Source organism: Populus trichocarpa, chromosome 10, assembly GCF_000002775.5.
Source record: "Populus trichocarpa isolate Nisqually-1 chromosome 10, P.trichocarpa_v4.1, whole genome shotgun sequence".
NCBI lineage: Eukaryota > Viridiplantae > Streptophyta > Magnoliopsida > Malpighiales > Salicaceae > Populus > Populus trichocarpa.
Window position 1 is genome coordinate 21832869 of NC_037294.2, and position 17011 is coordinate 21849879.

The 17011-nt window shown below is 36.6% G+C and overlaps 3 protein-coding genes across 5 annotated transcripts; all 3 read right to left on the reverse strand.

The window, feature by feature from the left end:
• Positions 1 to 81: 81 nt before the first annotated feature.
• Positions 82 to 2725, reverse strand: LOC7491620 (uncharacterized). Its single transcript, XM_002315394.4, has 3 exons — positions 1794 to 2725; positions 1330 to 1484; positions 82 to 1078 (listed from the first exon to the last, which is right to left on the reverse strand). The coding sequence occupies exons 1-3, from the start codon at positions 2344 to 2346 to the stop codon at positions 824 to 826; spliced, it is 963 nt and encodes a 320-aa protein (XP_002315430.2). The 5' UTR covers positions 2347 to 2725; the 3' UTR covers positions 82 to 823.
• A 4317-nt stretch (positions 2726 to 7042) lies between these two features.
• Positions 7043 to 10357, reverse strand: LOC7469529 (vesicle-associated membrane protein 727). 3 transcript variants are annotated; one of them, XM_024610333.2, is made up of 7 exons: positions 10193 to 10304; positions 10034 to 10071; positions 9386 to 9604; positions 9099 to 9294; positions 8891 to 9011; positions 7759 to 7821; positions 7043 to 7672 (listed from the first exon to the last, which is right to left on the reverse strand). In XM_024610333.2, the coding sequence occupies exons 3-7, from the start codon at positions 9576 to 9578 to the stop codon at positions 7529 to 7531; spliced, it is 717 nt and encodes a 238-aa protein (XP_024466101.1). In that variant the 5' UTR covers positions 9579 to 9604; positions 10034 to 10071; positions 10193 to 10304; the 3' UTR covers positions 7043 to 7528. The 3 variants fall into 3 exon arrangements, with proteins under 3 accessions (XP_024466101.1, XP_002315429.1, XP_002315424.2); XM_002315393.4 differs by lacking the exon at positions 10034 to 10071 and having other exon boundaries at positions 10193 to 10357; XM_002315388.4 differs by lacking the exon at positions 10034 to 10071 and having other exon boundaries at positions 10159 to 10300.
• An 850-nt stretch (positions 10358 to 11207) lies between these two features.
• Positions 11208 to 15289, reverse strand: LOC7469528 (uncharacterized protein At2g38710). The gene is made up of 5 exons (XM_002315392.4): positions 14913 to 15289; positions 13594 to 13713; positions 12939 to 13053; positions 12067 to 12160; positions 11208 to 11753 (listed from the first exon to the last, which is right to left on the reverse strand). Exons 1-5 carry the CDS (start codon positions 15014 to 15016, stop codon positions 11548 to 11550), a joined length of 639 nt encoding a protein of 212 aa, XP_002315428.3. The 5' UTR covers positions 15017 to 15289; the 3' UTR covers positions 11208 to 11547.
• Positions 15290 to 17011: the final 1722 nt, after the last annotated feature.

Here is a 17011-nt window from a genome sequence, read left to right on the forward strand (position 1 = left end):
AATTAGCCCAGATTAACGAGAGGGGAAAAGAATCCCACAAGTTCTTCATCAAAGATATAGAAATACCTCTTGCTGTTCACATCATATCAAGTCACACCATTTTTTATTTCGAAACACATAAGAGACTAAGCAGGAGAAGTATGGCATTCACAAATTACAATTACCCTTCCTTCTACCCTTCAAAAGACAACAAACAATCAACCTTCACCTCACCAAAATCAAACCAGATATCGGTATTTGGAAGTCAGTTTGATCATAGACTTAACCAAGTCTCTTCCATAAACATGAAATTCCACCTCAATGAATAAGTTCTCAAAGGGATAAATGAACTCTGCAAACGAGGTGTTTTACAGACCATGGCCACGGGTAATCGATGAGGTGAAGCAATTCTGATTCGACAGGTTTGAGAAGCAAGAAGTATGCCAATGAGTCCATCGGTGAAATGAATCTTGACCGTAATGTGTTTTCTGCGAAGTAATCTTTCTAGCATTCCATGAGAAACACCATGCTTTATGAGCCAAGCCTGGGGTCCAAGCGAAGTATGCCAAATAACATCAACCAAAAATGAAACTACAAGTCCTGCAAGTCTTTTGCCCGCTGTGATTCATCAAACTCCCAATTACTTCTCAATCCTTGACGGGACAAAGTTCCATTGCTTACAAATAACAGTTTCGAAATGGCACCACTGGCCGCACAAGCCACAAAACAAATACCTTTTGCTTCAGCTATATAAGAGCACACGACTTCTTTTTATCTCTATGAACATTAAGAAAAAACCAGCATTCCACTCTACGTACCATATCAATGTAGCTACTTCTGCACCCTACTCAATAATCCTGCGAAGCATGGAGGCCACGAGTTTTTCCTCTTTACACCTTGTAATCAAATCCAGGTACTGCATGGCTTCTCGAGGGAGAAGACCTTCAATAAAAAAGCTGAACAAATGCGAGTGAGTCCCTTGCATCACATCAATACATTGCTCCAATACCCTCAATTGCTGATCTTTTCCCAGTTCCAGAGCCTCCATCAATGGTAATACATCTCGCTCCTCCTCCTGGAAGTGCTCTTTGCTATGATCCTATCAGCACAATGGAATAATTCAAATTATTCAAGATATATACAGAGCTCAAGACACCTTATTCAAAAAAGGGAAACAAGAGAAAAATCTCATACAGACACGGATACGCATTATAACAGCCTAAGTAGCCCTGTAGCACTGATAAAACCAAGGAAGTTGTGGCAGTAAATTTGGCTTGCACTACACTGCATAGATGGGCCAATTTTCTGAGAATCTTAAAGCCAGACATTAAAAAGTGATGACATTTATACCAGCAATGATTTGAGCCGAGTGGAAAGGTTTCGAAGAGCCTCTCGGTAGTCATTGCTCCCAGTGTCTAGAACTCCAATTGATTTCATGTCTTCTCTGATTCCATTCATGATGGGTAGGTCCCTTCCATGCTCCTCATTTGCAGCTTTACACAGCCCTGCATCATCACATTCAACTTGCAGATCATAAGCTTATTGTTGGTTCAATGATAAAGGATATACTCCGAAACAGCTTGCACGTCAATCAAGATTAAATTATTTTTTGAATGATTTTAAAAAGAATCCTGTAATTATAAATTGTATTAAGAAAAATTTAATAAAATTTCTGTCTCAAGAAAAAACTAAATTCTTTTTTCGAACACCCCGCATAAATACATTATATTAAAAAAAAATCAATAAATTCTCGACACTGGTGAACATATCTCATTGACCATGTGTACGGACTTAACTTGAACACGAGACCTTACCTCTCTCAGCCGTTTCGAGAAGTGGAAAAAGCACACGCTCCTCCATCTGCGCGTGCTCAATCATGACCTCTAGCAACTGCGAATAACTCTTCCCAAACTTCCTCACCTCCATCCTCGCACTCCCCATAGTCGGATCACCATTCTTCTTCCCACCACGTGTCACCAAATCCTCACTCCACCACACCATCCTCTCCAAATGCCACACCACACTCCTATGTTGCATCGCCACCATTTTAACCACCAACGCCGCCGTTTCACCTCCCTCTTCCACCACCACCATCAACGGCGGTTGCGGCAACTTCACATCAATGAACCGAACCATCATCTCTCGGGGACCCGAAACTGTTTCGGGCCCGAATTGGACCACTGGAATCGGGTCATTAGTGGGTGTAAATTGAAGCGCTCTAGTCTTGTAAAGAAGAGCAAGATGAAGGTAGAGAGTGAAAGAACTGGTGGGGTCACCGTATAATTGGACGGCCGGGGTTGATTTGATGAAATCACAAGGAGCTAACTCTGCCATTGATTGCTTTGAACTAGTAAAACAATTTCCCATCGTTACTTTCTCAAGGTTTTCTCAAGAAAACACAAATGGGTACTCAAATTTGGTTTTTTTTTTGTGGGTTTTGTCAGTAACAAAGAGAGAAGAGTGGCGTGCAAGAAAAAGCGATCAAGTTAAACAGAGTAAGGTGATGGGTTGGTTAGAAAAAAGAAGAAAGAGTAGAAGAGTAAAGTAGTTGAGGATGAAGGCAAGAACAAACTGAAAGTGACATTAAGAGAAGGATTTTTGGTTAAAGAAAGGCTCTCTCTCACTCTCCGTGTAGAAGCAAGAAAAGGATGCAGAGGGAGGCTTGGAGGGGAGGGTTTTCCCTCTCTTTTTTAGCAGAGTTCGGTGCGTTTGTCTCCTCTATCTTTTTGATTTGTTGTAATTTGGTCACTTTGTTAGTATTTTCTTTTATCATATATATTTTTTTATCATGAACAGATATGATTCTTCTCTTATTCTATTACAAGTGTTTTTCGACAATAATTAACATAACCGCGGGGTTTGATGATTATAAAAATATTGAATATCAAACTAATATAAAATCGAAAACTAGGGGACTAAATAAATAAACGTTTTCCCTGAGTGGTTTGCTGGCGTTGATTCCTATGGTGTGTGGGTTTCTGACAAATTACATGAACAGTGATGTTACTAATAATTTTTCCTTGTCCTTTCGATTGGATTAGGAAATAGGAATTAAGTATGGTCGGCAGGAAGGTGACGATAGGGTGGGAAAAGAGGAAAGGGCAATTAGTGTTGGGGAATCTTCAATGGAGATTTGGATTCTACCTTTCGTTCATGAATTTACTGCAAAAATGGAAATTCCGACGTAAACAAAGTAATTGATTTTCAACTGTATTCATAATCAATTGATTACCCAATTCAAATTACATCAACCCTGAACCCCACCCGAATTGTTTTTTTTTTTAAAGCAATTATCTATGCAATCAAAAGAATATTCTTTTTTAAAAGGAATTTCATGTTTCATATCATACGGAGATTATTTTTTGAATATATTTTTTTATTTTTTATTTTGATATCAGCATATTAAAATTATTAAAAAAATAAAAAATATATCAATAATATTTTTAAAATAAACATATTTTAAAAAAACATAAAAAAGGAGTCGCCAACTCCCAAACAGGTTCTATAGTAAGAAATTTTACTACAATTCCATATAAAAGGACTTGATTGGGAATTGTTTTATAAGTTGGGAACCCAATTGATAAAAAATACAAATAAAAATAAACTGGGACCCAATGGAGAAATGAGTAACATGCTGGGGACTGGTCGCCTTGAAGGAACTAGCCCAGTCATGAATTCAGTTACTTACTGCAGCCATGCAAGTGGAAAGCTTTAGAAAACTTAAGAACATGATAATTTTGATAAGAAAACAAAGCTGCAGCAATAATACAGGATCTGAATCCTAAAGAGTTAATCATGTAGCTACTCCAATGTTATCGAGCTTGTAAATGCCACTCACATGGTGCGTGCTGGTCCAAATTTGACTCAATATAGGGATTTGAAGAGATAAAAAATAAATCCATGTTTTATTCTTGATGTTTTCGAAGAGATTAAAACAAATGCAAGAATTGTCTTCGCCGTATGATCCAAAACTAGATGGGTTTTGAGGGAGATTTTGTTCCCATGGATTGATCACTGGCCCAAGATGTGGTCCTCTACAGTCGAAGGGTTTAATATTTTCATGAATGGATAATGGAAGGAGACCTAATTGACTGTATTTATGGTTATGGTTGCTGGCAGAGGCATAAAAAACCAGTCCATCACCATCACCATCACTTAATGCCATGGTTTGAAAAAATTGCTACGATTTGTGGTTTATCTAATTTTGTCTGCACTTTCTACAAGGTATTTTTACCCTGGGGAATCACTACCTTGTACAGTGATGATAGTGCTTAGTTGGCCTTAATGCGAAGTTTTAATTACCATTGTTATCAGCATCGATCTATTAAGAATGTAGAAATTACATGGCTGCAAATTCTTTTCTGGAGTCTCTAGATACTGTTCAATGATTTTCTTCAAGTATTTTGAAAATGTTCTCAAAATAAAAATGATGTTTTCTTGCGTTGTTTTAACCCTTAATTAACACTATTAAAAAGACATATAGAAAATCATTAATTTAATGTTTTCTTAGGATAAAAACAATCTTTATTGCATCATCAAACACATACTTAGGATGTAAGGAATACATAGATATAAAACAGTAACCAAGAGTGATTGTTAGCTATAAAAGGTAATTATGGTAATGTAATAATTAAAATGCAGGAATTGGTGGTGTGAAATGCTACAAAACAAAAAAACACAGATATTGGTAGTACACTAACACTGCTAGGTTTTTTTCCAGTGTAAATGTTTGTGTTAACATTAAAAATCAATAATGCAACTACAATTTCTTGTCCTTTTGCATGTGTTTTGTCCCTTCTCGCAAAGGATTTGGCTCTCATGCGTTAATTATTAACCCCTTCTGTGCCTATAAGAAACACTCCTTTGCCTGTTAGTGATTCCATCCTTCTTCATTTCCTTCTTGTTTTTATCAACTTTCTTGCGATTTTAGCTATGGAAGGCAATGGTTTCTCTAGCCTGAAAGACTTGTCGAAGTCCCCATCACACCCAAGACCAACCCTCGTGAGGTCTCAATCCATACCAGCAACACGGGGTTATGTAATTTTTTCAAACACCAACGAAACCACCAATGTTGATGATGGCTTTTCTGACCTTTCTCTTGAAGAGAGTTCTTTATCCTCCATCAACTCTCTAGATGCAACATTACCGTATTCATCTTCCCCACCACCATCTTGTTTGACTAGTCTTTCTGACGTGATGAGTGAAGCTACCTTTGATCAGAAAGAGGAGATCATGAATGTGGATGCAAGAAAGTACGTGGCTTTTGGGAATTCAACTAAGATAAAGGGATTGTTTCCTCCACCAATCTCTTGCCTGAGATTGTTCAACAAAGGTATGCCTTGTAGGTACCTCAATTATAATGAAGAAAATGACAGTTTTGAGCTTGAGGAGATAAAAATCCCCCAAGGAGACATTTTGCGTGCTAACCGCTCAGGTGGGCGTTTGAGACTAACCCTTGTGGTTTCCGATGATGAAAGCTCTGACATTGAAGAGGAAGAAGAGATCATGGAGGAGGAAGAGACCAGCGGCACTGTTGAATAGGCCTTTGTTGTTCTCTGTGTTCTTGTTTTTTCATGGTTGGTGTTAACTTTTTTCTTAGCAGACTCGCCTGCTGCTGTTGTTATTGTTAACCTTTTGCAGGTTACGTTGTCGTTGCCTAGCGCGAGTGTGGCATATGTTTAGTTTCCTTTTTCTTTTTCCCAAACACCCTTAGTTTTTTTTTTTTTTTTTTTAATGGAATATGGAATTATGTGGGTCAAGAAAGAGTTGTTCTTGTGTTGTGCAACTCAAAATTGTCATGGTATTAAATTTCAAGAAGCAAAGCAAAAACATGAAAATGGATGAAAGAATATATATATATATATATATATATATATATATATATATATATATATAAAGCATTAAAAATATGTAGAAACTTTAAAATCATGAACTCCTTGGCGCCTTTCTTAGTCAATGGAGTTAGTTGATACGGTTAATTCATTTCCAATTACTTTGAATATATATATGATTCTTTACTGATTAATGTTTCAGAGACCTGATCCTAGTTGATACAGTTGTTTTGTTTTTAGTTACTTAATTTGGTATCATGTTATTTATCGAAAACTAATTTTTGATAATTATAAATATATCGTAAAGTCATTATTAGTTAATTAATAGTGAAATAGGAGTTTATGATTTTTTTAAAATTTTATTATTGAGAATGCAAATAGGAGTTTATTGTCTCGTAATTAAATAATGAAAGGAATTTTCGATCAATTTCAGGTTTTAATTAAGTAATCATGTTTAATTAGGTATATTTTTTGGATTTAATAACCTAGTGTTGGTAATGATTAATTAATTTATAGTCAACGTAAATTACTAAAGAAAATGATGGGTAACTACAAGACCATAGTGATGTCAAAGAATGGATAATTGCTTCTTAATTAAATATGCATATTCTACAATTATGGTAGGTCTAATTTCCTTATTTATACTAAGCAAAGGCACTCATTACCAATTGAAGCAGGCAGTCCTGTAACGCATGTCTTTACCTTCCGTGAACGAAACATTTTCCATCTTCTGCTTGTTAACCAGAGCACACCTCTACTCACATGGGATGTTATTAAATCAGCATGTCGACTCAGGTTCCGATTTCAAAAAAAAAAAATTTAAATGGAAATCAACCCGGTCAATTATAACTCGATTAAACTCTATTTGACTTTTTTTTCTTAAAAAATTCAAATCAATATTATTTAAAACAACATCGTATTGCATTAACCTTAGTCAATCTGTCTAACCCTTAATCCCTGAATTTGCTAGCTATATCCTAGGTTTGGTTTGAGAAGTAAAACACAGATATCGAAGGACGACGTAGCTTTTTTCACATCCTGCCGATTCATAAGATATCCGATGACGAGTGTGTGCCTGTAACATGGCCCATTATTCTTCAATTTGGCAGTCATCATGCTACAAGTTTAAGTCCAATTATGTGCTGCTTGAGTGCATTCATGGCATCATCAAGAAAAGAAGAAGATAAGTTCATGTACTCTTCACGACTCAGTTCTTATTGGGCTGTAATGTCTTGTGTATGAAAGGGAATTCAGAGATTTATTTCACCTGTATATATATACACATGCAGTAAAATTTAATGTAAGATAACAGACCCGTACGATGCAATTCCCTCTACATATTATTATATCACCAAAGGCTGACTTGCTCATCGGAGGAGCTGATAGCTGATCGGATCCTAACCATCAATCAGGCCTTGCACTTGGTTGCAGGTTACCAGAGGGTTGACGCCTACTTATGTTCATCAACATCTAGCGCTCGTTGTGGGGATTCTGATGAAAAGCCAAAGCAAGAACCACTAGAACAAGTCAAGCAGCAGCAGTGGGTTTACGAGAAACCAAAACCCTGCTCGGCCTTCAGTAGTAGCGGGGGAAGAGGGAATAGAAGATGTAGAATTGAGTATGGGTAAGAAGAAGAGCTCCTCAATATTTCTTTGTACAACAAATTATAAAAGCAACTGCAAATGCTACTACATTAGCCATCCTGCTACCCCAGCAGTCTAACATTTGAAACCTCCACAAACGGAAATCCACACGATCACAATCAAGGCAAGGACTGTTCCTCCCAGGACTAACTTCACTTTCAGATTCTGAAGCCACATCTTCCGTCGCAATTCCCTTCCTTGCCTCTGGAAGCTGTCAGCCTGCATTATAACATACAAGGACACAAGCACATTGTTACAAGGTCCCCCAAAATTGCTTTCAGAACTAACCAAGGAATAGCATGTACCTGGAACGAGAGGTTATCTGTTTTATCTACCAAAAGTTCAATCCTCTCTCCACGGTCCAAAACCTGAAATTCATTGAATTAGGCACCATATTCAACAAAAACTTGTTAGTCACTTAGCTGCTTGACTAAAGATGAAATTTAAACAATCTTAGTTTACTGCACAGAATATAAATCAACTAGCTTTGTATAAGAGTGGTTTAACTTGTTCCAGGTGATGAACAAACTTAACCAACTCCAAACCACTCAACTTGCAGACATGAAATTATCAATCGCATAATAGTAGCAACTGCAGTTGTCAATCTTAGCCACTGTGTTGCATGTCAACTATAAAAGTGGTCTACAAATACTTCATTATACAATGTAATTGATGCTTACAAACATAAAATTCTACATCCACAAACATCAAACCAGATCTTTTGTCCAGGTAAAATTACTGATCTCCAGGTAAGGAATCTATGCTTGAATTTCAAGGTGAAAATGACACAATTGAGAAGATGCCTATTTTGATCTCTAAGTAGATTTAACAAGTGAATTCATTGCATGCTCAGCCCCATCAAATAATAACATGATACAGTGTGTTAAAACATTGGAGAAATGATGGTTCAACTCTAATTAGGCCTTCTCAATAGTCACCAATTGCCAATCCATCTATGACTAGAGAAGTGCTGATGATAGTTATCCTATGCGGAGATAACATGCCATGATCCTCAATGGCTTGCACTAAGAAATGGCATTCCTAAAGTGGATTAGATTGAGTGGAATAATATCAAGATGATTATCTGACAGGTTCACTTCACTCTTGACATTCTATCAAATAAGCAGTCAATACACATACACCTTGATGTCCAGAATCAACCGAATAGCAAGCAAATAGAGTAACACAAAGCAATTTTACACCTTCCACGTCCCCTCCCACCACCAAACAAAAGGAAGAGAAGAAAACCACATTCATACAAATACACTAGTAGTATATGCAAAAGAAATCAGACTCAACAGTATCCATTCATGCAAAAATCTCCATCTTATTATGATGCTGAGAAAATACAGAACAGAAAGTATATTTTGTATTTGAATGCTAAACATGAATTGGTTTATCACCAACATTACTTTCAACAAAACATGAAACATGTACCTTATCAATGTTGTCCATCATAATCCCCTTGACCTCCGTTATCTGAGCCTTTAACTTGGAGAGCTTACTGATCTCTTCTGGGTGGTTCACGCAGTACTGCATATGCTCCTTGAGTCTTGGCCTGTTACACGAAAACAGAATATCAAAAGTTAATGAAACATGCAACAACAGAAACCTTAAAATTTGACATAAACAGTACCATACACACCCAAATTCTCTGTCAAGATTGTAGGCAATGCTAAATCGGTCTTCAAACAAGTCGTCATCGTCGTCGTCATCAGCTAGTGGGTGTGCCTCATTTTTAATACTGGCACCATACCGCTGATTAAAATCATCCTTCACTCGCTCAAGAAACACAAAAGACACACCCCTCCCAACTGATTCATCAGCAACAACGAGAAAAACTGCACACCCAACACAAAAATCTTTAGCACACATTTCCCTATGGCAAGAACCTAAACTCTACATCAACAGCCACCAAGAACAAAACAATACCAAATCCATTATCAATGAGGAAGTTAAATGTGTGCCCGTCACTAGAGTACGTGTACTTGCTGCTATTTGAAGGAAGCTTCTGCAAACACTGAACAGCAATGGTACTAAAGTTCCCCGAATACGATGTGTGCTCTGCTAGCACCACATTTCCCTTTGCCACAAAACTATATATCAAGCCTTTCTGACTACTCATCTCTCAAAATTATTCCTTCAAAGTATCTATAAAATCAGACAACATTCAAACCTCAGCAACAAAACACAAAATTCTTATCAATAGTAAAAAAAAAACCAGTTCACAAATTATTCTATTATTATAGATTAACCATAAAATTCATGCAACAAACATATCTAGTTGGCCACAAATACAGCTCCAACAGTCAGCAAAACCTCAGATTTAAAACGGAAACATCAAATTCACATATGCAAACAAGTATCCATCTAATCTTAAGTGAAACCTACCTAATAGAAACATCAGTTTACAGAATTCAACCCTAACCCTGTGTTTGGCTACTAGAAAAAAAAAAGCGAGACAAGCAAAGAAACCGAAGGAATTCATTATCCAACAACCAAAACTACGAAACCCATGTTTGGATTTTTCATTTAAAGAAGATAAAGAGTAAAAGCACGCATTAACCACAAATTTTCTACCCGATTTTTCCTAGATTTTCTCAGCAACCAAACAGAATCTGTAAAAGATGTAAGATTCTAGGTATTAGTTACAACACTAGACAGTTTGATTCGGTTTAAACGACAGGTTTTGAAATTCTACTTACTGATCTAATTAATTAGAGAGAGGAAGAGAAAGACCTGGAGTTTGCCGGGAGTGCAAGACTTTGCCACTTGAGCAACGTGGTGGAGAGGCGTTGGTGTTTTTTTTTTGTTTGTTATTGTTGTTGTCGTTGTTCTAAATTTATAGTCTTGTGTGATTTTAAGAATTTATTCTTAAGAACTAAGAGTATAGAAAGGGTCAGCTTTATTTTAGTCCCTTCAATTTATAAATGTTCGATGGTAAAGTTCTGGTCATGGTTATTAAATCCTGCTTAGCCGGCTAATTGACCCGGTAAACTTGTAATCCGAAATTTGATTCTAAACCGGTTTATTAAACTCTGACTTGGTTAAATCCAAGTAGAATATTGAAGCTGATTAAATTAATTAATTAATATGCCCTCCAACATCTAAATGGATTAAAATAATAGAATATTAATCCAACTCAAATTCAGTGGAAGGCTTAATTATTTTTTAAAATATTTTTATTTAAAAATATATTGAGATAATATTTTTTTTATTTTTATAATTTATTTCCAACACAAGTCAAAACAATTTAAAAATACCAAGTAAATATTAATTTGAAAAAAAATAATTAAATCTCTTCAAATGGCTCTTGCATTCGAGGGAGTCTGTTGCTGGCAAAGTATCACGGACCACCAAGGAGTTTTTCTGTGCATCTTCTCCTACCCGTCCAATGAAGCTGAGTTTTTAGCCGATGGATCACTGGTTTGAATCGTGAAGCTTGGTTTTACAACTATAATGAAAAATATTGAAGCTGATTAAATTAATTACTTAAAATGCCCTCCAACAACGTCCATGTATTTATATTCCATGATATTTCAGCACCAGCTCGTTTCAAATCCCTATCCGTATCCTTCTTGTTCGAATTCCCTAGTGATGCATTCAAACAAATACACCCAATGGGCCAATGGCATCGAACAGTTTTCTCTGCTTAATTCTGATGGGAAATGCCATTCCACCCAGCCTAACTTCCTATTATTGGAAATATTCTGCAGTAGCATCATCAAGCTTTGCCTTCCTTGAAAGGCACTCATAAACTAAACACGAAGAATTATAATTATAAAAATTGCCTGCTAGTAATGCCTTCTGCATGCAAGCAAAAGATAAGAACAACATGGTCAATAAACACAAAGGGATAGATTCAAGTTCTGATACAGCTTTACCAGAGAAGCTGCCCAACTTGTGAATGTCCTGTAATGAGCCACAGGAACTGAGCTCATCACCATGAATTTGAAGAAACCAAGGACAGTTCATAACAATTACTGAAGAAGAAATGCTGGTGGAACAAGAACAAACTTATTCCACCCTTAATGATTCTTTTCTTTCAGGCCAAACCAGCCTTTTCTTTTTAATAAAAGGCTTATTTGGATGAGTCAATGGTTGCCGGGCTTCACCCCATTAATAGCCGGGGCTGCACCCCTGGTTGCCCTGACATAGGAGACATAATCACTGTAGGTCAAAGTAAATAATGTGCTCTGGTAACGAGTCACTTGTATAGACTTTCGAAGTGACTCAGTAATGTGGCCACTGTAGCCAGCTTTGCGCATCAGTGAATCAATTGCCTCCTCTTTTGTCCAGCCTGAAACCAACGTGGCAAAATATAGTCAGGCTGTTAGACACAAAAAACATTCGTCGGTGGGTGCAAAAAACAGGCTTCGTAGGAATTAAATACGAAAAAATCTCCCATTCTATAACTAAATCTGAATGTCCTGGCTAAATTACCAGCATTAAATAAGAACACAATTGGCTAGGGGCACTATAATTGTCAGGGGATTAAGCTCCCCCGTCATCCGGAACTCTTTCTCCGATTGGGTTGAGTTGTTCGCTTCACTCCGATAACAAAAAAAAAAGCTCAATTAAGTTAACTAACATGCAATAAACAACGAATTTACCTTCATGGGCAGCCACTTCAGGCAAATAAGTGGCACTTCGCCTAACATTGTTATTAGGATCGGTAAACTCAATAATCAAACCATGTGTCCCAACCTGCAACCCAGACTAACATAATAAGTTGGGAAGGCAAGAAAATTGAACAGAGTAACTAGATTCTGTTAAAGGTAAAACTTGAAAGCATTTGAACAGAGAATCGCAGACAAGTTTACATTGATACTGTTAGTTTCTTCAGCACCAAGTATAATGATTACTCGGTTAAAATTCACATGACTACTCAAACATTGCAACAGCAACACATGACTACTCAAACATTGCAACAGCAACACGGCTGATCAGTCCTCCTCTCGACTTGAGGAGATGGGCCATAATGTGTATTATGAGCATCCAAACATGTTGTATGCACTCAAAAGTAGGCACTGGGGAAGCACTTTTCACTGTAACTTTCAATGTTAGCTTCTATAACTTTGATTGATTTTGCAAAATCCTAATAAAAATTTGAAAAAGAGCCCCACAACAATGTATCTTTGGAAACTTACTTAAGGGAAATGGCTTGTTTGATAATCAATGATGGAGCATGCCATAATGAAGTTATAACTGAAATCTAGCAGCTGCCTAACTTTTCGTTTAGTCTGTCTTCTAATTTTGTAAATCTAAGGAGATACCTATCAACAAACCTTAGAGGTTCAGCAATTTAGATCAAAGTTCCAGAGTGTTAGAATTTTATTTTATTTTCAATTAAAAACTTTCAGACCACATGAAATGGAAAACATAACTGAGAACAATACTATCCACAATAAAACTTGGTAGTTTAGATGTTAGAAAACATCTTCACCCCAAAGTTCCAAGAGCTTAAACAAGTTAAAGCACACACCTCCCAATCAAGATAGTTGTTAGCAGTTTCATAATTAGTCAGAATGGAAACTGTGCATTCCAGAGTAGGCAATTCTTTAGCTTGTATAGGAGGGAATCTGCGGTCCCTCAAAGCACTGCAAGACAGTAAAAATGAAATGTAGGAAGCCTCATAAGTATGTCACACCAGACCAAAGTCGCACCAACAGGAAACAGATTGAGAAGAGATTTAAATATAACAAGAGAAGGCATTTGTTACAAATCATTTTGTAATTTCGAATGAATAAAAGCAAGGTTGCAGGAACAAACCTTATAGAAATCTATTTAGATGGTTGATTCATCCCCTAATTTTTTTCTTTGGGGTGGGGGGGCATGGGAAGAAACCTTGACTTACTGACACTTGACAGTCTCCAAAAGGAAAAGAGGGAAAAGATTTTTTTTCCTCTGTACATGAACCCAAATCCATTTTTCACATGCTCTTGGACTAGAATGTGATTCAAGCAATTCCTAGCAATGGCAACTATAAGGATAAGCAAGGTTTGACAGTTCATCAAAGGAACAGAGTGGCAATGGGCACAGAGGGTTATATGCTTTTTTTTACATGAAGGAGGAAGGAGGATCCATAATTCAACAGAAATATATATATCAGCAACATAATTGGATATGAACAGCAATACCTTGTTAAAGCATAGTCCCGGAATCCATTAACCAAGTATCGAGCTTCCAAAGTCCCAATGCATCCACGTAAACGAGGCTCACCTCCGTTGACAACTTTCTTCCAAGTGACAAACAATGGGCTGAAAACAGAATATTACCATGTCAAATATGACAGTGCCCAACATGGTTCTGGTGTGCATAACTGACAACAAATAAATCTAAGACAGCATTACAGAAACTTTTTTTTATCACTTTTATGAATATGACACCTCTCAATAATTACAAAAACTTATCAAAAAATCATCTAAGACAGCATTCTCAACAAGTACAAACTTGTTAAAGATTATCCAACACCGAATTCCCATTAAGTAAAAAACTTCCTAAAAATCACTACTTCTATGGCACCTGACAAAGACGTGCCAAGTGTTCAGACAAACTATGACATGCCATCATTACGCAATAATGGTAAAGGCTGAGAGATTATTCAAGCTGTCAACACAGCATGACAACCAACAAATCTCAAAAGTTGATCTGTCAACATTCACCCAATCCATGCAAATAAGCAGACTGCAGACTTGAAACATCAATTATCTTGGTAAATAAATGTAAAATAGTCACAACATAGTTGAAAAACAGCAATCTTGAAACACCCAAAAACTGAAGAGAGAATATAAAAATGCAAAGGAGCAAAGGTGCAGTTATATTAAAAAAAAATAAAAAATCAACTGAACTCCACTAGACAAAATAGTTTGATACAGCTAGCTACGTGGAAGGTAGAATTTCAGCATTAAAAAAAAAAGCCCTCTTCCACTGTATCTCCCAAGCATAAACAGAAAAATTTTAGCAACCTTGAAATTTGATTCTACATTCCACCAAAAAAAAACCTTCTATAACATAGAACCAGAATTTTCTTAAGATATAGCACTTCTGTAAGCTGTTTCATAGCAAAAATAATGAAAAACAAAACGCGTGATTTCAATGAACTAATCATAAAATCTACGCATGCATAGCACCATCTATGACAAGTACAGAGGGGGGAAAGAAAAATAACAACTCAAAAAGCAAAACTTCGCAATATCAACAAATCCAGCAAGCAAACAAAAACCCAATAAAACCTTCAAAACACAATCAGAATCCCACAAAATCAAGCAGCGTTTCCACTCAATCCAATCCCCAAAAAAGGCCCTGTTTGCTTCTGAAAGAAAATCCAAAAACGACACTCAAAAGTAAACCAGCAGCAACAAAACAATCCAAATTCAAGAACCCATTTAAATGCATTCACAAATACATGTATAAATTGATTAAAAGAGTGAAAAAGTTAGACACAGAGAGGGATTACTGTTGACCCTCGTCAAAAGCAGCAGGAGGAGCATCATCAGAGTTGTAGTGAGCAACAAGAGTATCGAAACAGTACACAGCCATTTCCCTGTTTGCCGCCACCATGATTTCTTCTTTCTTTTCTACCTTCCAACAATTCACCAACTCTCTCTCTCTCTCGCTCTCTCTCCAAGTAACCAAAGAGAGACAAAGAAATGATCTTTGATGGGTTAATACAAATAAATGAAAGAAACAGGAAGACCCTTTTGGTCCCCTGTTGTAATGGTTCAGAGAGAGAGAGAGGGACAGAACTAAAGGGATCTCTAATGGTTTTCTTTCTTCCTCGTATGGTGTTGTAGCAGAAGCAATCTCCTGTCTTGGAGTCTTAACATGAAAATAAAAGTTTTATTATAAAAAATAATAAAAATTCTCAAATTTTACTCTTTTTTCTTTTCCATAACTGCCCATCCTTTCTCTCTTAAATTACCGAGGAATGATTGCTGTGTCGGTGTCGTTTCTGTTTTTTGTTGGAGGGTGTGATAGTGCCACCCATAACTTGCCAAGTGGAAACTCTTATTATTTTAGTCTTCTTCCCCCTTATTTTTACTTTTGGATATGTAGAACGGAAAAGAAAACTTACTTGTTTGAATTTGTTTTTTTATTTTTGGATTAATTATTTCAGTGTCACTTTAATTACTAGAATTAAAATGATATTTCATAGTACAAATATCTTTGTAAATCTTATTAAGTTAATGCAAAGAGTCAAGATGGGAGAAGAGAAAAAGAGAACTATGTTCTTTCAATAATGCATAGTTGTTATTCCATATGGGTTATGTCCCTTTATATATAATTAGAGAAAGCGGTTACTTCCTTGAGTAACTTCTCTAATAACTTGGATCAGGCCCATCCATCATCGACGGACCAGGCCTAACCCAATAACCAACAGGATAGCAACGAAGTATTGCTTAATTGCTTTTTGGATAATTATGAATTATTAAGTATTGTCTTAATTTTTTTGAATTGAGATTAAAGAAAAAGAAAATCTCGTATTAAAAAAATAAAAAAATAGCAAGCGATGGAAAATTGATCAAATGCGTTTTATATTAAAAATAAAAAATAAATTCAAATGCTTCTTTTGAGCGAAGAATTTCTTGTTACCATTGCCATCCAGGCTAAAGAGAATTGGCTCAATGGTGATTCTATGCAATTAGATGCATGGCTCGAGGACAACAACTGCCTGACCAATTGATAGCAAATTCTTGCATAGAATAATACAAAATGAACATCCTTTTCTTTGCGTGACGTGAAACTTGGTCTACTTAAGGTCTAAAATAATCACAATCAAGAAAGATACCCTAATCCAAATGCATTGTTCATCACGGATCTTGCCTTGTGTAGGAGGGAGATTGCTTGATCCAACAAGTTAGGGCAAATAAATAACAATGGGAGGAGTCGTTCTCCAACTATGATTCTCACATAAAGTCCAAAAGTTCCTTTCTTACTCTCTTTTGGACAACAATGGAGAATTTTACCCGTCCCCATCTTTTCCCTGGGACACCAGCCATCGAAGACCGAGTAAAGGACTGGTTTATAAGTTTTCAAACATGAAGAACCAAGTTTTAACCGCACACAAAATCCAGGGACTTGAAAATAATTCACTCAAGTGAAAAAAAAAAAGTCATCTGTTTAAAGAAGAGGCATCAAGGAACATCTTTTGAGCAGGTCCACTAGAAAGGCAGATTTGTGTATTGGGTTCCAACTACGCTCACAGACAAACATCTCTGCTCCCCAAACTTTCGAAGTGGAGAATAGACATGCCTAAATGGAGCACTGCCATGCTCACCGGAGGAGATTCCATAGCATGACAGTTTTCCCCTTCCCTTTAGGATTTTACATGAGAGATTTCTTCGAGAGCTAATCAATCCCAGACAATAACCACCACTTCAAATCTTTACTTGAAGGTTACATCAGAAACGTCGGAAATCTCTCGTCAGATATTAAGAATGATAGCACTTACAAATGAAAAGGAATGTTCTGGCCAAGTCAGTCACGTTTCCTCCTCTGAATTTCCTCCTATCATCAGAATCCAGAATCACAAGAATGGTGCTAGTTACTAGGATG